Raw genomic sequence first — 19,747 nt, forward strand, 5'->3', positions numbered from 1 at the left:
CGATAAGATGCAATCTTTGTCTGATTATTTGTTTTGTGGTTTATTCATAAGTTTAAATTATACTGCCTTTAGTAAAAAAATGGAATATACAATTCAAGTAATTTGGAACGCAGAAAATACTCATTTATACCTGTCAGCCAAACAGAACATAAGCCTATAATTAGCCATTAGTTAATCTATTTTTTGCATCCGTCAGTTTGTGTACATTATATAGTTCTATGTCATAAAAAGGAAAATGGAATACAAATGCCACACAGTTCTTATTTTCATAATAGCAAGTAGAGCCTAAAAATGGAGAAAAATAAAGCAAAACTAATTTTCTCAAAACTTTCGCCTCTCAAAATTGTCTGGGAAATCCAAATTCAATTTTATATGATAAGATGCTTCCATATTCGATGCTTGTCTCCCAATCTGAGCAAACACAGCATTTCCAGTAGCAAAAGCAAAAGAGCCAGTGCCACCAACAACACTCAGTTCTTCCTCTTCTTTGAAAGCCAATTTCTTAGCCTCAATGCTAACACTGCCAGCATAGTCATGCGTATGAAACGTAAGATAAATGATATTGAAAGCCGAGTGTGCGAATCCCTCCACCGGTATTATGAACCCCTGTGCCTTCCCTACCACCCGGGAAGAGTTATCAGGGCCTTCCGTCAGCCACCGGTGGAAGATCAGCGCCCCCACGCTGTGTGGGGGCACTGCTGAGCTTCCTGGCTGAGGCTGTTGGATGTAGAACGATAGCGTCGCCTGGGGAGTGGATCGGCTGCTCCGGTGGGGCAGCGGAGAGAACAAGGCTAGAAGTATGACTGCAGTTGTAGCTAAAACAACTGCACTGCAATATATGATTCTTGACAGCATTATTTGATATCAGAGACAAGGAGGGATGCATTTGAATTAGAATGTGATGCTTGAGATGAATGTTTTAATACAGGTATTTGTGAGTGTATTTGGGGAGTTTTGGCAACCTAATCCACATTTAGCTACCAAATTACCTACTTCATGAGTAGAAAAATGACAAGTTTCAAAATAGAACCTTCAAGCATTATATACCTACTTTGTTTCTGTGAAAATATTAAAGGCAGACAAAGCCAAGAACTGGTGAACTTATCCATGTCTATAATATAAAAGCGGATGAATTTGGAGGGAAATATCAAGAGTCTAGGATGGAAACAATACATTTCCATCGTTATCGAAAGTGCAACGCATGTAGGTGAGCTAGCGGTTGCGACGGTAAAGAAACTGGAGGTCCTGGCAATGCGCGCAAGTCCATGGAAACAGTGGTGGATCAAGGCAGAATGAATGAACCCATTGATTCGTGCAGAAATGACAACTAGCAAGAAGCTCCTCTGGTTCTCTACCCAAGCATAGGTAACAAACTGCTGTTGATGCTGATACCTACACCAATAAGCATCTCAACTAAGAAACTGAACCAAACATGATAAAAGTACAAGCACAAACAGCACAAGAGTGAATATCAAGGTCCTAACACCTTGAAAAAGTTGTTGTTTTTATCATTTTCCATATGGCTTGTAAAAATTCCTCAGTTGTTCAATTTTTACTTACATGAGGAGAACCACATTACGCAAGTTATTCAAATGCAAGAAATATATTTTAGGATTGATCTCTCAATTGTAATCATATAGGCTCCAACAGATCTTGGTTACTGGAGAATAACAAAGAACAAAACAAATATACTGGGAAAAAAAGGGAAAGCTCAAAGACTTACATTGGCAGGAAGATTATATGTTTCATTAGGAAGAACATACAGATTCGTTTTCGAACTATCTTTTGGCATATTCTGGGAATATATTTTCTGATCTGAGGAAGCAGCATCTTCCACTTTAGTGATGCACATGAAACTAGCTTTGCACAAAGGACATGTAGAAGTCTTTCTACTTGAATTCTGTCAAGAGCCAATAAATTAGTAAATGCACGTAGTGTTTCTGCAAACTAAGCATCAAACCATACATGACACATGACTTAAAGCAATAAGAATTCTAAGATTCTAAGGAAACAATGGTAGATGACAATAAGGAAAGGAGCAGGCTACACATGAGGTGGCATCTACATACAAACAATGGATATTCTCTTCTTATTGTTACAGAATAAACATTTTATAATGATACTCACTATTCAGTTAGCTATGCCCTGGTCAAAAAAACATTTTTATGCTGTTACGGAAATAGTACAAAACTAAACCTCTAAAGTGAATATGCAAACAAAAGGTACAACCTAGAACTTGAAGAAACTGTAGTACCAAAGTAAAAGCAAATAGAACTGAGAGGAATAAAATATATTTGGAAAGATTGAGAAACAGAGAATGTGCACCATATGATCAGCCCAGTTCTGGATGCACGAAAAACAAAATCGGTGACCACATGGCAGCACTCCACGAGTAGAACTGAAATCCGTCCAGCATATAACACATGACAACTCAGTTGACGCGGGAGGTAAGCTTTCTTCAGTTGAACCCTGGTTAGAAGCTTCATGAAGCTTTTCTGGAGTTGTAAAGGAAGATGGTGTAACACAAGCATGTGAATTTGGATTTTCCTGATTTACAGATTCAAGATTCTCAATTTGATCGCCATCTAAATGCTCAATATCTTGAACAGTATCATACGCATCAGTGCTATTTAAACCATTCAAAGTCCTCATATCAGATGTATGCCTATTAGTAACTCGGTGCCTTTGATCCTCCGAACTATCAACCAAAACTCTACGGCTTTCATTCTCAGGTAAAACTTCTTCCTCTGAACTATCAACCGAAACTCTACGGCTTTCATTCTCAGGCAAAACTTCGGCCTCTGAACTATCAACCAAAATTCTACGGCTTTCATTCTCAGGTAAAACTTCATCCTCTGAACTATCAACCAAAACTCTACGGCTTTTAATCTCAGGTAAAACTTCATCCTCTGAACTATCAACCAAAACTCTACGGCTTTTAATCTCAGGTAAAACTTGAACCTCCTCACATTCTTCCTCCACATCTGAATGTATTAACCAATCCTTCAAACTTGTACACTTTTTCACCAGCCTACGACCCTTGGACCAAGATTCTGGAGAAGTGGAGTTCCTCTTTCCCAGTCTGCAAGAATATGCAGGACGTGATGTGCTAGCTTCTTCAAGCTGTTTAAGGAGCACACCAGGAAACAACACAATTTCAACACCACATGAAATTTTTTAGCACAGAGACTTGATGTAAACAAATCAACAACTTCTAGCAAAGGTGGACACAGACAGGGCAATGGAGTAGATAAATTAATAATAATAAGAGTCAAAATAAAGATCTGAAACTCCATGTAGGGTTAGTGAACTTAAAAATTAGGTTCAGGCTTTAGAGTCCATAGCAAAACTCATCAAACTTTGTTTCGTATTAACTTTAATTTGTGTTAGGATCTTATATTAAGAAACACCAGTTCTAGACGTTAAATGTAATCATCCAAAATATCACCTCCAGTTCCATTCCATATATAAATGCAAATGCTTCTGTCTTAATACAACTAGATGGAAATTACAAATTATGCCAACTTGAAGCTATTGGACAAGCTCTAGATGATAGTTTAAAAGGAGATGGTTCACATGCTGACTGAACTAGCCACCGGATGTTATATCAAATACTTCCTCCATCCTATAAAATAGTGCACACCTTGGTGTTACAGAGCTTCTAATATAAGTTAGGTGGTGTATTTTGTGCATGGAGAAAGAGCTCCACTTTGTTGTATTTTATGTTAGATTGTTAGTTAATGTAGATAATAGTAAGCCATGTTTGGTTCTTTTGTAAATAGATATGCAAAATGAAGAAAAAGTAAAAGGATGGGTATCCCAAAAAGGAAAGTTAAGAACATGTACTATTTTGTGGGACACCCTAAAATGGCAAAGGGTGCATTAGCTTTTGGGACGAGGGAGTATCTCATTCTCATAAACAGGATTAGTATTTCTAGAAATAGGACAACCATGATGATACCAGTGATCATTAAGCTTCAAGGACACAATTAAGTTCACAAGTCAGTGATAATCCAATATTTCTATAATTAAATAATACACCTTATTCAAGGTGATGAATAGCTGGTTTAAGCTGAAGTATCTTCAGAGAAACACCAGAAGTTATTAATCAAATAGCCATATAAATCCAGAAAACAGAGTCCTAGCTAAAAGTCTAGAACAGTGGAACTTTTGAAATGGATAGAGAGGCAGGGCTTATCAAAATTCTGTACCTTCATTGTCTTCGTTGTTGGTAATTTTTCATGGCTGCTACTAGGACAATCCTTCCTTGAATAACTTTTGATTGCTTTTCCTTTTGATCTACTGGAACCATGATCTTTCTGCCTCTTCTTAGGAAATAGATCCTGTAATACATCAGAAAACAAAAGCCAGAACTGAGATCATTGCAAAAAAATCTTCAGCAGCAAATACCAGCATCTTTTCAGTGAAATACAGAACACAGCAAGATCCATGAATGCTGGTTACATGCATATTAATGATTACTATCTTGAAGAAAAGGAACACTACCTCATCTAAAAGGATTGAATTCTTGCAACTGCCATCATTTATGTCTTCACGTTCAGCAACCAAAGATCTTTTACCATTCTTCAAGTCTTTTGATTGAGCCTTTGCCTGGATATCCATAGCCAAAGGTCCCATTTCTTCTCCGCTGCACAAAATCAGTAATGGTAATGAATAATAATATAAATGATTGAAATATCTGTATTCGGTTGTTACAATAGAAACTTTGAAGATAATTCACAATGATAAATACAACCAGACAACAGTGAAACAGACAATGGTTTCAGTTTGGCGGAAATCAGGCATGTTACTGAAGCTGGCCCAGAAATGGAAGCCTTAATTTGCATGACTTAAAAATGAGAGGAAGAAGCAATACTGAAAACTGTGAAATAATTTAGAATATTATAAATTTGGTTTACCTACAATAAAAAACAGTGGAGCTTAATGTGTCCCAACCAAAATGATTTTGCCTCTATAGATCAGGCCGGCAAAAAAATTACAATAGCAGTCTGACTTAAGAGTTAAGACAGGAAGAAACACTTTTGAGGGTAGTCACAAAGGTGCATATGCATTACCCCCATCTTCTGGTTCTATTTCTGAATAAAAAATATGACAGCGGCTTATTATATGATAGAGTAGTTATTCCTTCATTGCACCAAATAGTATGAAACTAAATCAGCAAAGTAGAAACACAATTTCCAGAGCTCAACCTACCTACTATAGGAATATGGCTCCGCCAAAACACGCCTTCCTTGCTTTAAGCATTCCTCAAACCAGCAATGATTAACGATCGGTATCCTGAGCTTCTTCGCAAGCTCATATTTCCTGCCTTCAAATTTCCAGCACACCTAACCAACGCAACCAATCAAACTGCTAAGAAACAGGAAACATCTTTGAATTCGAACCAGAAACATCTACCAACATCATATATCATAGCTAGAGCAATTTAAACATACAACAAATAATTCAATGGCATACCAAATGTGTAACAGACTGGCTCATATTTCCGACATAACTAGCTCCGGTGCGATCAATCAGTTTGATTAGATTGAATCTCTCAGAACCTTGATAACCGCTCACGGTCGCCACTACCGAATCCATTCCTTCTACATGTGGAGGAGCAGATCCTGTTTAAAAAAAGCCCCGAAAAGAAAATTCAATCGATTGTATACAAAAGCATACCAGTACCCACACAAAAATGAAGGGGAGAACGAAACCCTAACGCGATTAATCATATGGAAACGTGATTATATGCTTTATGCAATTGATTTACCTAAATGGTTTTGAAGTGAATCGTCTTCCATGGCGCCAAAATGAAAATTTCCAACTTTCAATTTGTTTTGGTTCGAATATATACAGAAAGGTTTTAAATCCACTTTTCAATTATAAATATTGTGCCTCAAATTTAGTAATCGCGATAGTTTAGCTGGAAACAAAGTTTTAATTTGGATAGTACTAGCGTTTACACCGCTACAATTATATCTACTTTAAAAAAATTGAATTTCTCTCTGTTTATTTGTTTTGTGAACACTATGTTATTTTACAAAAAATATTAAAATGATTTTAGACTATAAGTTATAACCATTATAGTAATGTACTACGACTGAAATTGACATAGTCATATCTCATTATGTCGGGCCGGAGTGTGGGGGTCGCCAAGGCGACGGAATCACCTTTTTTGCTGCAATGGTCATATCTTATCAACTATACGTTTTTAATGTCAAAACACATCTTTAACTCTGTTTATTTTAATAAATCCTCATTTTCTTTTTATGTAAATAATAAATCTATAAACTTTATAGTAATTCCTCTCGATGGGTCATTTCTGACAGATTTATGTTAATTATTACTCCCTTTGTCCTGGATAATTTGTTCCATTTTTTTTATTTCGGTCCGTCCCACATAATTTGTTTCATTTCATTTTTTACCATTTTTAGTAGTGGACCACATATTCCACTAACTCATTCCTACTCACGTTTTATTATAAAACTAATATATAAAAATATGACCCACATTCTACTAACTTTTTCAACTCACTTTTCATTATATTTCTCAAAACCTATGCATCAAAGTGAGATGAATTATCCAGGACGGAGGGAGTAACATCGTTGTCAAAAGAAAAGGGCTAATTTAACGGCAAACTGAATTAAGTATAATAACTCATTAAAACAGAATTTAATAGTACAAAATGTCCATCGTGTTTTTATAACAGAATGATAAAAATAAATCTGTTCGACATATTTCATAAAACGCAGTTGTTTCTTCTCATTATTCGTTAATAGAAGTGACAAAGTGGAATTATTGAAATATACCTCACTTAGAAATACTGAAATAGGGATCAATGAATTATCTTTTTTATAATAGTACTTGATAAATGTACTTGGCTATATCTTTATATTCGACAAGATTAAGAAATGGGAACTTAACTAGCATGATTTTACCTGAATGGCAAACATTCAAATACCACATAGGAGTAAAATATAACTCAATTTAAGTGAAATTAAGGATTAAACTATTTTCACCAATTTCACATTATCACTCAACTGAATGGAAAGTAAACGAGTTCCTCTACAATTGAACGCGCTCCAATCAAATGCCAATTGATCCATAGCCTGATTTGTGAACAGAGTAACACTTCAAAAAAAAGAGTCCGATCTTTTCATGGAAGCAAGTGTGTGTGTGTCTGTGTCTGTGTGTGTGTGCACGCGCATCCACCACCACCATGTTGCCTGCTTCAAGTGTTAATAACTACAAGGCTCTCTTTCAGCAAGTTCCGTAGGCACTAGACCCTGAGGATGGCCTAAAGTTCACCTATGAGCGGGGTTTACACCATGCGATGGCACCTCATATCCAGTACCAGCTCTAGAATTCGGTGTTGGCTGGTAAGGTTGGTTATTCATGGGAACCTGTCCTTGATGGCCTGCAGCACCTCTGGATGATGCATCATAGCCAGCGCCCTTTTGTGCCTCGTAATTAGCTCCCCTTTGAGCTTCATCTCCTGAGCCTCTTTGGATATCATAAGCAGGGACACCTTGGCCCTCCTGGGTTTCAGATCTATGACCTCTCGGAGCTTCATATCCCGGTACCCTAGGGGTATTGTGTGCAGATGGAGCCAATCCCCTCTGTGCATCGTAGCCTGTTCCAGTAGGTCCCAGTTGGGCACCATAACCTGTTCCAGTAGGTCCCAGTTGGGCACCATAACTAGCTCCAGTTTGTACCCTCTGGGGATCATAACTAGTTCCCCTAAACGCAGGGTAAAAAGGGCCTCTGGACGCATCTTGAGCATTACCCGAACCATAGGGAGCAGGCTGAGAATTACCCTCAGTACCAGTTGGCACAGCGGGTCCAAGCCCAGCACCCCCTCCCATATGAGAACCATGACCCTGCTGCTACGAGAGAAATTTGTTAGTTAGAGATTAGCTCAAAATTTAATAGACACCAAAATCACGTCCAAGTGCATGGTTTAAAATTTAAGAGAGCCCATAAATAGTCAAATACAAAATTGGAAGAGCATCTTCTGAATTATTGAACAATGATCCAACTTTAGCCCAACCTTGTCTTGATATGCTCATTGGTTTAATACCCAACTTCACTCTTCCCAACTCAAACAAACACATTCACAGAGAGGGGGAATACGAAAAAGAGAGAAAAATAACAAAAAAAACAGGTCCAGCTTTGTTTTCAATATAAAGCTGATTTTAAACTTGTGCATATGAATATATCCAGATAAAAAATGTAATTTCCTATTTGCAGAACACGCACAGTTCATATATTACACAGCAGAGATTACAAATGGTCAATATATTGCTGATACACGTACCTGTACACCATAGGCATGAGCAGAAGCATAGTTCCCTGGAGGAACATTTCCAATATATCCAGCGGAACCACCATACGGCCCTCCTGGAAACACATTCGCAATTGTGGAACATTACTGTTAAGGTAAAAAGATAAATATAATAGGAAGGAAATGAATAACAGATGCCAATACCAGTTCGGTGGTCATAATTTGTAGAAGTACTCAGCTCAGCCCTGAGCTTCTCCACTTCTCTCGACATTGCGATGTAGTTCTTTTCCATTACCTGAAGTGATTCAAGGTGGTCATTGTATAACTTCTTCTCATAGTCATAAGTCCCCCTGTTCAAATAATATCCCAAAAAATCGTCAAGTCATTCAGAAGTAATGCCAATTCCAAAATAAAAAGCTTTATTAAACTAGTTTCCTATCCATGATCTGGTGATTCCAATATATGCTTGCAGTATATCCTTCAAACCCTGGTTAAAATTACAAAGCACAATTACCTGCAATGCTGGTACTCCTGTCTCATCCCATCAAGTTCCGCAACTAGAGGAGGGATTTGTTGTGCCTCAGAGTGAGCCATATGAAGCTCGTGATTCAATTGCTGTATCTTTGAAACAAGTTCCTGTCTTCCAGAAACCAAGGATTGTGCCTCAGTCCGTGCTTGCTGCAACTCCTTTTTGATGGATTCTGCAGCTTTAAGTTCAGACTCCATCTTTGATATTGTATCAGTAAGTCCTCTAGTCTGTTGCTCTTTTTCAGACTTTACATCATTAATGTGTGCATGTATTAATTGCAATTCATGCTTGGCAGTAGCAAGATCTTGTCTCAGAGTACCATGGGTAGCAGCTAGCCTCTGATTTTCTGTTGCAAGTTTTGCTATCTCAACATGCTGTGCAGAAAGCTTATGTGCCATTAGTTCATGAGGAGGTAACATTTCAAAGTGAGGAAAACCACCAACAGGTGGACGAACTGCAGAAGCATATGGATCAGGATGCCCGGCACCAGGACCAGGGAGAGGACGGTGATGGTGGGGAGGAGGGACTCGACCTTTACTTGCCATAGTTAGCTCCCAACTTTGACCTCTGACACAGGAGATTATTAATTTTAATGCAGGAGTTGCACACTCTCTGCACCACAATAAATCAGCTCCTACAAACTTTGTTGTGCGGAGAAATTCACAAACTTAAGAATTCATGGGAGGCAGGGCTGCAGAGAAACAGATATCACTTAATATGTTGAGATGCAAATCTTCCTCAAACAATTAAAAGGAGGAAAAAATGAAAAACGGTTATCGACAAAAGCTCCTTCAGCATGTAGTAACAAAGAGTCAAAGATGACAGAAAAGGAAGGAATAAAGCATTTTTAGGACCTTTAGGTACTGTACTTACTATTTACTGTATAAGTTCTATAAATTGGTCTTCATTGTAAACATCGATAATATTTCAAAAACTAAAGCATTTGTACCATTTAAGTTAAAACTGCATAGACATTTGATGTAGCACAATAACCAAACTAATTACAGATACTCACACCTTACCCAAGACATAATTTCAACATAAAGAAAGTACAAAGACACAATTTTTTTAAAAAATCCTATGATTCTATTAAAAAAAACTGAAAGTGTAGGGACCTGTATGCATTTTATTATAAATTATCATGAATGTTTCACTTGCTTAAGTGCGTACAAGATAAGCTCCATTACATTTAAAGATATTAATAAATAAGTGCATGAGATGTCATACTATCTCTACGAAGTACCTAAAGAATTTTATAAACCTCTTCTCTCTACTCCAGAGTATAGCCATGCCTAGTTAATTACACGAACTGGTTACATTTAATTGTAGTATTATGCAGATCTTTGAAAGTTCTGCGAGGGTAGCCATAGGAAGTAAAAGAGGGGGAAAATATCTGCATATAAAATCAAGGACCAGCAAGACTAATTTAGAACAACCCACTGATTGGACATCATTCTTTCATTACTTCACTAGTTTTCAGCAAGAAGAACAATTTTATTCTGAAGACAGTCCACATTGTCCCAGATTGATCTGCAATGTTATTTGAGTCTTTCTATACGAACACCTTCGCACACTTTCTTTCCCTATGTATCTAGGATTTTATATCTATTTTGAAGTAGAGATCCATAAGCCAAGGAAATGTCAATAGGCATCTCTTATGCACGTTTGGGTTTGCATGCTATAGCTACTGATCAACATGAACATGGCCATTATCAAGCATTCATTTGCATATAAGCACATTGGGATGCCTGTGATGCACATATAAAATAGTGCATATTACTCCTGCTAGTTCTTACAGTAGGGATGCCAAAACGTGGATTTTGCTATAGTATTGAGGTTCCGGTCCCAGACCCGAGGCACTCAGAGTCTCTGACCCAGCCCAGCCAGCTCTCGTTTCGGGTCTTGTCCAGCCCATTAAACAGTTATTTTAAACATTTACATCTTTCTCTATCTCTACATTGTAGTCCTATACTCCTATTGGCTTTACTATGTCTCTTTAATAATGCTAGGATAGTCATTGTGTGGGGTACACAGAGTTCTTATGTTCATTCATGTGAAAACTTGGCAGGCACCACTATACAAACATCAAACAAGCCACCTACTTATTTCAGAAGTGAAGGAACATGCAGGCCAGGCTTTGAAAAAAGACTCGATCTGTCAGCATGACATTTTAACCTTTTTTAAAGTTTAATTTTCACTCTATTCTATACAAAACTGAGCCTCGAGGTTCCATTACAATTAAGTTTACTATCCTACAAAAAAAAACATGATGATGGTGATATATAGAGCTAAAGCATATGGAGAAATGAAAATTTGCAGCTGAAATGTGTGCTATGGAAAGAACTAAAGAAAATTATATGCATGAGCAAAAGAGTCTTGGCCAATGGTAAAAATTATTAATAACCTACTCTTTCATGTCTGGTATGGATAAAAGCTAATCAAATGAATCAACTCGAAATTACATGAAAACAGAATTTGCATCTTAAATACTGTACTACGATTATCATCTTTAATCAATTTTGTTGTGAGACAATTGGCGACTAATCCTGAAGCCCTTAGGCAGCAAAAGCCCAAACAAATTGAAGCAACAACAAAAGCATCTCAATCACAATTCACGGTCTAAAAATTGAGAATCCCCCAACCCTATACCATCTTCTTTCCGACGATCGGAAAACAGAAACCCATCCATTATCAAGGAAAAACAGTCAAAACTAACCCAGAGATGAGAGAAAACAATAGGATTAGTAGCAAAGCAAAATAGTTGGGAAGCAAGATTGGAAACGAACTTGAGAGAGAGCGGCGAGGCGAGGAGGCGCGGGTGCGGGATTAGGCGAGCGAGACTGAGAGCGCAATGCGGTTAGGCTAAGCCCGACGGCGACAGAGAGTGCAGGAGAGGGAGAGGGAGAGGGAGAGAGAGAGAGGAGATCGCCTCAAAGACGCAGAGATTGCGCCTGTTTAGGTGGGCTTCTGAAAAGTGCTACGGGCTGAGATCGATGACCCGGATTAACATAATATTTTTGGATGTGCATGCTTGTTTCACATTTGGGCCGTAACCCAATTAAAATGTACTCCCTACAATATCAAGTTCATTCGGGTTTTGGTTCATTCTCTACTCGGATTGTATTAACATTTAGGGATTAATGATTATAAGCTCTTAATTTGAATATCTAATGACTATTATTTAATTATAGTTAGCAATTAAGTTGTGTGTTAGCGATATAAAACTCTCCGAAATTTTATCATGCTATAAATTTATAATTTTAACCTTTCTAAACTTAGCGGGCTATCTATCTATCTATCTATACATATATAAAAGGCGAGTTTTGGCCTTATTTTGAATATTTATTAATTTTGGGTATAAATTTGAATATTCAAAAATTGAGGGTGTGAATTTGAATATTTTCTAATCTATAGTTATATTCAAACATAGTCACCGTTACAACTCTATTTATAAATATAATTCATGATTAAATAAAATATACTTTTATATCAAGTACTTAATGGGTTTGAATGGGTTTTTACGGTTATACAGTTAATGTAGTACTATTAATATATAATATATTAAAAATAAAATGAAACCGTTGAATATAATTAAATGAGAAAGAAACCGACGGAATACTTTAATGTTGAATTATACGTGCCAATTATTTATATGATGTAACTGCCAATTATTTATTCCACACCATAAACCTAACCATTTTTAAGCCATTTTTACGTATATATGTGCCCTACACAATTTCACACTCCAAATACTAGTCAGACAATATTCTCACAATCCCACATTATTATTACTTCCTCCGATGTAGAATTTTTTTTAGTAGCTTATAACTCCTTCCTTATTATCTTCTCATATTACATCACTAATTTTTATAAAAAAAGCATGGTTTTTACTCCTTGCTAATAGTACTCCGTAGTATATTTATATTCATTTATTTTACACACTTTTTTTTGAGCCATTATTATGTTATTAATATTGTAATCATAATTCTTACAAGAGGAAGATATTGAAATCATGTGGAGTAGTTCATATTCCATGATGAACCTAGAGACAAATCTAATATTGGTAGCTTGGAATGTGTTTTCTATGACCGTATGATATGTGTTTTGTCGTTTATTATTTCATAGGGTTTTCAATTATTTATCTAAACCCATTAATGATATTGTTTTATAGTTTCTCATCTTATTAGGTTTGTTTAGTTTTTTTTTTTATCTAAAATCATTAATTAATTTTTTTTTCATGCAAGTTTCTGTTTTGTATTCAATATATGTACTTAACATTTAGTGCTATATTTTTAGATTATGTTTCATTTAAATAAATATTTATCGTCTTGATGTAGAAATATATGTATATGTATGCTTTTGTGACTTCTTTCATCCAAAGGCAAAATCGCTTTTTGAAATTTATTTTGCCATGTTGTTAGTCATCATTGTTTTACTTATATTTGTAGTATAAGTTAAATGGTTGTTTAATCTTATCATTAGTGGGACAAGTGAAAGGTTTAAGATAAGATCCTAATTCATTTTCTTCAACTACAAATATCTCACATGTGGTAGTTATAGAATCCTTGCATTTATCACTAAATTTTCGAAACAATATATTATTTGGTTTTATCTTTTGATAAAACTTTACTCTGCCCATCTTTTATAAGAGCGATGGGTAGATTTGATAACTCTCATCGTTTATACAATGTAAGAATTATATACACTGCGTGCATTATGGTGTTGGAGACAATTGTTTACGCATAAAATTAAAACAATTTTATGTAAGTATAAGATTTTATAGTTTATTTCGATAATTGATATTGAGTTGTCAACATTTCATTCATTTAAGTTATTGATCTAAAAATTAAAATAATATGCCTTATGAAATAACGAAATTTGATGTTGAATCATCAGTTGACCGAGAATGAGGAGGAAATGTAATGATGTAACAAAAGTAGATTGCAAAAGAAGTGAACAGATGATATATTGTATGAGAAATTTTATGAAATCTTTTATTCAAACACGCGAGAGATTGTTTGATTTTTTTGAAAACTTTAATTTGTATTTACAAGATTGATCGAGAATGGGGAGGAAATGAGATGATACATAAGATGTAGCAAAAAGTAGATTGCAAAAGAAGTGAGCCGATGATATATTGTGTAAGAAAATCTATGGAATGCCTATTCAAACGTGCGAGAGATTGTGTGATTTTCTTTTGTATCTACGAGGTTGATGGTATTTGTGAATCCATTTTACATATTTCTTACAAAACTTTTTTCAAAACTCATGAATTAATAAGTTATTTATTGTCATCATATAAACCTTTTTATATCCTACATACATAACTACTCAGCCTTGATATTTTAATGGCTATTTAGTATGGATAATTATTTTTGGGTATTAATTATTTGATGTGAATGGTGTTTAAGTGTGGGGTTTAAGTGTTTAAGTTGTCTATTTATACAACTAGTATTAACCCACGTGCTATGCACGATCCATTTCATTTTCCTCATATTGAATATACCAGAATATATTTGTACAAATATCTATATTCACTTGAAACCAATTAATCCAATGCTTCAATAATTCATCCTTCTTCCAAAAATATATTCATTTATCTTACAACACAACCATTTCGTATCATTTATTAGATTGTATTTTTTTATTATTATTAATTATAGTATAATCCAATAGTATGAAAAGAAGCTAAAAAAAGTGAACGAAAAATATAAATGACCGAATTAAACAAAACTATATAATTTAACATTGTTAATTTTCTATTTAATTCCTTTTGGATTCACTATATAGCTAGAAATTTAGAGAACTCGTCATCATCTTAAATATTACTAATTCATCCATATGTTGAGCAACACACGCACACATGGAATTACATCATATTTGACTTTATATAACTAAATATCCTAATATTAAAACAATAAGTAACCAAGCGTAAAAGTATCAAAGGAGATTGTATTACTTGTGAAATTGGATGATCAAGCCGAATATTAATAAAATTTAAAATATGTTAGCCCATCAACTAAAATCAATCCAAAATTGACTAAGAGTACTCTCAGTTTATATGACATTTAGCTGACTTTCTGAAACCTAGCTTCTCAGTTCTCCCTCGGCCGCCAACCACTACCATGCCACCATGCCTCTCACATTTTCAAACGAACAATTTATTGATGCCTACCTTGGTATTGCCTATGAGTACTATTTTTGAAGCTTTCTCAAGACAAAAATATACCTGCAAAAATAACTGAAGATTCTATAAAATAATTATTCATCTATTTTTTATTATTTGCAATAACATTATGAGTAGGATAAAATACAGTAATAACAAAGAAAGCTAGCAAACTATAATAAGACAAACATAAAAGATAAAATAAGACAGTTAAGAACACAAATAGGATTAAAATGCTGAGAGAGAATATGATACACTAACCTTCTTCACTGAAATGATATTGTTGATTAATGGAATTAGTATTTATAGAAAATTTTGATGGTAACTCAATTAATATTAATACATTTAATTAATATTAATACTGTAATAAATGTCTCACTTGCGACCTTTCAAATTATTGTGAGAAGTGGAAGTGTTTGTAAATCAAAAATTTTAACCTATCAATTTAAGTTTGTAACGGTAGTAACTCATTTTTCTCAATACAATTGTAACGATAATGACTTCGAAATGCATATTCCAATCTCATTTAGTAGTAATCTCATTTATTAATATTATTCAATTGAGCACCGTTATATTATATATGACACAATGACAAAAGCTTTAAATGTATAATTCAAAATTTGATGTCTTTGGAATCATAGCATATAATATAACCTGCCAGATATAATAATTATTATAATAAATATTCACGTCAATTTAAGTTTTTAACTGCAGTGACCCATTTTTTCTACATAGAAATGTAACGGTAAACTCATTATGTAATATATGTTAGCATTGAGTTGTGAAACGTATGTTAAAATATAATTTACTAATTATTCATAAATTTTACTATTAAATAGAGTTGTGATGGTAACGGCTTATTATATTTGAATCGTGCTTAAAATTTAGTAATATTAAAATCCATACCCTGAATTTATAAATATTCAAAACTATGCCCAAAACTCGGCTTTTATATTAGTATAGATATAGATATAAAATTATGGTTTTCGTTTTGTGGCAGAGAATAGAAAATGGTCATCGGAAGCTTTAAATTTTTTGTTTTGTACTTCCTCCGCTAAGTTGAGTTGTATTCATTTTTGATATGTCCCAACAAAGTTGAGTCATTTTTTTTTGACAAAAAACAAAACATCTAATCACTCTTATTTTATTTCATCAACTACTTTATTCTCTCTCCATATCTCCTACTTATTTTCCTCTCCTATTTATTTTACTTTCATTTAATTTATTCAACACAATTTCTTAATCTCAATGCTCAAAAGTTATGTATCAACTTAGTTAGGACGAAGAGAGTAGTTTTATTTTTAACCGTTAGATTAGTATAGTTGTGTATGTAATTTTAAGTAATTAATTCAAAATGAATTTACTATGATGAAACTAAAACAATTCGTGCATCGTACGGGTACGATACTAGTTAGAACTAGACCACATGTTATGAGCTGCCCTATATGCGTTTGACATAATATGGAAACAAAAAATTAAGAAAAGAATAATGGAAATCTTTGTGTGAAGAGCGACAAAGAATAAATTTCAAATAAGGTTTTAATGGTCTCTACACTCTGGTCAAATTTAGTGTTTTCCACAAACTTAAAATTTTAGTCATAAAAGAGCTAAATTTGTTTTGTAGGGGATTTTCCGTAAGTTCGGTTGCAGTTTAGGGAATACTAAATTCGTAGGAATTTCACTACAAGACCTAATTTCATGGTTTACGCGACTAAATTTGATGTTTTTGAAAAATGTCGAATTTCTTTCGAAGTTTGTGATTTTAAAGATCCATAATCTTATTTTTAATAACATCATGAGAACTTTAATATCGAAATATCTACGTGATTGTATGAATGTGACATGGAAATTGGAATGTATGTCGTATTTAAATTCTCATAATCCAATGACGTTGTTCATGAGTAAGCATAGAATCTACATCACATTTAGACGGTGACTGTGATATTTGGTTATTGAAATATTGGACTTGTAACATTCGACATTTTTCAAATATGATGAAACATCAAGATTATTATATAATAAAGATTGACATTATTAAAATTGAGTTTCCCACAAGTTTGCAACAATAGAAAGCAATTGGACTGCAAGAGACATACAGAGAAACGACAATGTCTGTTCAACCAATGTTGCAAAAGAGTACAACAATTGATACACAGCCTACATATTGACCAGAAATTTATGTATTGCTCATTTAATAGATCAAGACAAATTACAGTATTAATTATTGAATCAACCTACCTAATGGACCACAAACTTATTGCTCAATTAATAGATTGAGACAAATTGTTGAATAAATAATCCAACATGATATTGTTCCAAGGAAATTTACCCTAAAGAGTCTATGACCAAATGTCCCAGGAATTAAATACTAGTAAGTAAAACATTTTATTCCAACTACAGAATTAGCTAGTTTCTCTGAGGAATATTAGCAAGTGATAAATCAATCTTATCTTGAGAGAAAGACAAATCTACAAGCCCTCCATTCAAATACTTGTCATAAGCTGGCAAATCAAAATGGCCATGTCCACACATTGCCATGAGAAGCACCTTTGATTCCCCCGTCTCCCTGCAACGAAGAGCTTCTCGTATGGTGGCAGCGATGGCGTGAGCTGGCTCAGGTGCCGGTATCAACCCCTCCGTCCTTGCAAACTTTATCGCCCCTACACGAACAACATTCAAATATTTGAGACAAATCTAACTTATCATTTAGTAAGAAAGAAGCTCTTGATTTTACCTTCAAAGCATTCATTTTGAGCAATTGCAAGTGTTTCCATATAGCCTAATTCATGGACATGTGAGATCAATGGAGCCATTCCGTGGTACCTCAAACCGCCTGCAAGTCAATGAACGTTAACGAGATAACAACAAAATGTAAAATTCAATCTAATTAGGAGCTGACCAGCGTGGATTGGGTCGGGTATGAAGTCATGCCCGAGGGTGTGCATCTTCATCAACGGAGTCATCCCTGCTGTGTCACCGTAGTCATAAGCAAACACGCCCTTGGTCAGCGAGGGGCACGCAGCTGGCTCCACTGCTCGGATGATTGGGCTCATATTGCCACTCATCTTCTCCCGGATGAACGGGAAAGCAAGCCCCCCAAAGTTAGAACCGCCACCAGTGCATCCAATGATCACATCAGGAGTCTCTCCTATGGCCTCCATCTGTTTTATGCATTCCTCACCGATGACAGTTTGATGCATCAGAACATGGTTGAGCACACTACCTAAGCAATACTTCGTGCCGGGATCCCCTGCTGCAACCTCAACTGCTTCAGAGATAGCAATCCCTAAACTCCCCGGACTCATGGGGTCCTTCTCAAGCAACCTCCGACCAGCCTCAGTGACACTAGATGGTGAGGGGTGCACCTTCGCCCCCCATGTCTGCATCATCAGCTTACGATAGGGCTTCTGATCATAGGATGCGCGTACCTGCCACACCTACACCCCCATCCACATCTCATCCATCACACACTTCAAAAATATATGAAAGTCAACTTAAAACTCGAAGATAAGCATACTCAATCATCATATATAATGTCAATCAATAGCATAAACAAGCATCAAGCTAACAATTGATGCAAGAAGAAAAGCTACATTACTTCACAGTTAAGGCCAAACAAGCTGCACGCGAAGGCCAGAGAGCTCCCCCATTGGCCAGCGCCCGTTTCAGTGACAACGCTCTTAACACCTTCCTTCGCGTTATACCAGACCTGTGGAACGGCCGTGTTAGGCTTATGGGAGCCAGCAGGGCTAACACCTTCATACTTGTAGTATATTCGTGCAGGCGTATCAAGCAGCTTCTCCAGCCTCTTGGCTCTGCATTTCAACCAAGAGGCATTAGACAACTACATTAAGGCATCATGATCATTGAAGAAGCATAGCTAACCGGATCAGAGGCGTCGGCCGCCAAAGGCCATAAACGTCGATGACCTCTTCCGGGATATCGATGAACCTCTCGTTGCTGACCTCTTGCTTGATCAATTCATCGGGGAATAAAGGCGATAAATCCTCTGGTTTAACCGGTTCAAACGTTTTGGGATTCAAATAGGGCGGTGGTTTCACTGGGAGATCAGCAATTAGGTTGTACCATTGATTAGGGATTTCAATCGCCCTAGAATTAGCAATGGATGCTTGTACTCTAAAATTGGATGGAAGCCTCAAATAGGATGGCCTTATATTTGGGGAAAAACAGCTCCGCCATTGTTCATCTCCTGATAAGTTCGATCAAGTATTAATAATAGTCAACAAATTTAAGCAAAAAGCTAAGATTCACTAAATTTTGTACTCGCTCTATTAGCAGCAAACTCAATGTAATAAAAGGATATGTTTTTTTTCCTAAAAAATAAAGGAATAGCGGTGAACAAATTTGAAGATAGATCTAGTAATGAAGAGATAATGGAATTGGAGAAGATGTGTAATAGAGAGGAGGAAGAGAGTTTTACCTTTGAGGAGAAGTCGTGGCTTTAGAGAGGAGGAAAGGAAGCAAGATTCCGCCATTTCTGTTAAGTGTGAAGCTCCAGCAGTTTCAGTCAAAAGTAGTGGGGAAGGAGATGAGGATAACCACAGCTACAAAAACCCACAATACTAATATTCAAATCAAATTTGAATTATTTATCATATTATTTTATAGAGGAATGGAGCTGTGGAAGTGTGGAAGTGGCGACGAAGATGCTGACAAGTCCAATATTTGCATGGCATGAGAAAAATCAAATATGCTTCCATTTTTCCATTTCAGTTAGTCCCACTTAATTTATCATAATTCACAT

The 19,747-nt window shown here is 35.6% G+C and overlaps 4 protein-coding genes across 6 annotated transcripts; all 4 read right to left on the minus strand.

Annotated features, from left to right (window-relative positions):
• Positions 1-98: 98 nt before the first annotated feature.
• Positions 99-881, minus strand: LOC125203520 (Disease resistance-responsive (dirigent-like protein) family protein). The gene has a single exon (XM_048101887.2). It carries the CDS (start codon positions 853-855, stop codon positions 322-324), a length of 534 nt encoding a protein of 177 aa, XP_047957844.1. The 5' UTR covers positions 856-881; the 3' UTR covers positions 99-321.
• A 135-nt stretch (positions 882-1,016) lies between these two features.
• LOC125203519 (zinc finger (C3HC4-type RING finger) family protein / BRCT domain-containing protein) lies at positions 1,017-5,915 on the minus strand. 2 transcript variants are annotated; one of them, XM_048101883.2, is made up of 8 exons: positions 5,774-5,915; positions 5,479-5,627; positions 5,215-5,348; positions 4,507-4,648; positions 4,212-4,343; positions 2,326-3,123; positions 1,724-1,900; positions 1,017-1,392 (listed from the first exon to the last, which is right to left on the minus strand). In XM_048101883.2, exons 1-8 carry the CDS (start codon positions 5,802-5,804, stop codon positions 1,213-1,215), a joined length of 1,743 nt encoding a protein of 580 aa, XP_047957840.1. In that variant the 5' UTR covers positions 5,805-5,915; the 3' UTR covers positions 1,017-1,212. The 2 variants fall into 2 exon arrangements, with proteins under 2 accessions (XP_047957840.1, XP_047957842.1); XM_048101885.2 differs by lacking the exon at positions 5,774-5,915 and adding an exon at positions 5,683-5,701 and having other exon boundaries at positions 5,479-5,606.
• A 1,059-nt stretch (positions 5,916-6,974) lies between these two features.
• On the minus strand, positions 6,975-11,799 carry LOC125208539 (sarcolemmal membrane-associated protein). 2 transcript variants are annotated; one of them, XM_048108174.2, is made up of 5 exons: positions 11,603-11,799; positions 8,802-9,507; positions 8,492-8,637; positions 8,321-8,403; positions 6,975-7,889 (listed from the first exon to the last, which is right to left on the minus strand). In XM_048108174.2, the coding sequence occupies exons 2-5, from the start codon at positions 9,359-9,361 to the stop codon at positions 7,308-7,310; spliced, it is 1,371 nt and encodes a 456-aa protein (XP_047964131.1). In that variant the 5' UTR covers positions 9,362-9,507; positions 11,603-11,799; the 3' UTR covers positions 6,975-7,307. The 2 variants fall into 2 exon arrangements, with proteins under 2 accessions (XP_047964131.1, XP_047964132.1); XM_048108175.2 differs by having other exon boundaries at positions 6,975-7,886; positions 11,603-11,798.
• A 5,347-nt stretch (positions 11,800-17,146) lies between these two features.
• TSBTYPE2 (tryptophan synthase beta type 2) lies at positions 17,147-19,630 on the minus strand. The gene is made up of 6 exons (XM_048101955.2): positions 19,424-19,630; positions 18,868-19,192; positions 18,581-18,797; positions 17,882-18,419; positions 17,717-17,815; positions 17,147-17,642 (listed from the first exon to the last, which is right to left on the minus strand). Exons 1-6 carry the CDS (start codon positions 19,476-19,478, stop codon positions 17,389-17,391), a joined length of 1,488 nt encoding a protein of 495 aa, XP_047957912.1. The 5' UTR covers positions 19,479-19,630; the 3' UTR covers positions 17,147-17,388.
• Between the last annotated feature and the right edge of the window lie 117 nt (positions 19,631-19,747).

The sequence above is a fragment of the Salvia hispanica genome, chromosome 6, assembly GCF_029641045.1.
Source record: "Salvia hispanica isolate PSC_SH4W2 chromosome 6, Shi_PSC_v1, whole genome shotgun sequence".
Classification (NCBI taxonomy): Eukaryota; Viridiplantae; Streptophyta; class Magnoliopsida; order Lamiales; family Lamiaceae; genus Salvia; species Salvia hispanica.

Excerpts from the sequence above, each read along its gene's own strand:
- LOC125203520 (XM_048101887.2), bottom strand. The coding sequence starts at position 855 with ATGCTGTCAAGAATCATATATTGCAGTGCAGTTGTTTTAGCTACAACT.
- LOC125203519 (XM_048101883.2), bottom strand. The coding sequence starts at position 5,804 with ATGGAAGACGATTCACTTCAAAACCATTTAG. Across the intron at positions 5,628-5,773 it reads TTCACTTCAAAACCATTTAG|GATCTGCTCCTCCACATGTA; the intron begins GTAAATCAATTG and ends TTTTTTAAACAG. Across the intron at positions 1,901-2,325 it reads AGAACTGGGCTGATCATATG|AATTCAAGTAGAAAGACTTC; the intron begins GTGCACATTCTC and ends GGCTCTTGACAG.
- LOC125208539 (XM_048108174.2), bottom strand. The coding sequence starts at position 9,361 with ATGGCAAGTAAAGGTCGAGTCCCTCCTCCCCACCATCACCGTCCTCTC. Across the intron at positions 8,638-8,801 it reads CAGGAGTACCAGCATTGCAG|GGGGACTTATGACTATGAGA; the intron begins GTAATTGTGCTT and ends TTATTTGAACAG. Across the intron at positions 8,404-8,491 it reads AAATTATGACCACCGAACTG|GAGGGCCGTATGGTGGTTCC; the intron begins GTATTGGCATCT and ends ATGTGTTTCCAG.
- TSBTYPE2 (XM_048101955.2), bottom strand. The coding sequence starts at position 19,478 with ATGGCGGAATCTTGCTTCCTTTCCTCCTCTCTAAAGCCACGACTTCTC. Across the intron at positions 18,420-18,580 it reads TGTTTGGCCTTAACTGTGAA|GTGTGGCAGGTACGCGCATC; the intron begins GTAATGTAGCTT and ends ATGGGGGTGTAG. Across the intron at positions 17,643-17,716 it reads TCAAAATGAATGCTTTGAAG|GGGCGATAAAGTTTGCAAGG; the intron begins GTAAAATCAAGA and ends TTGTTCGTGTAG.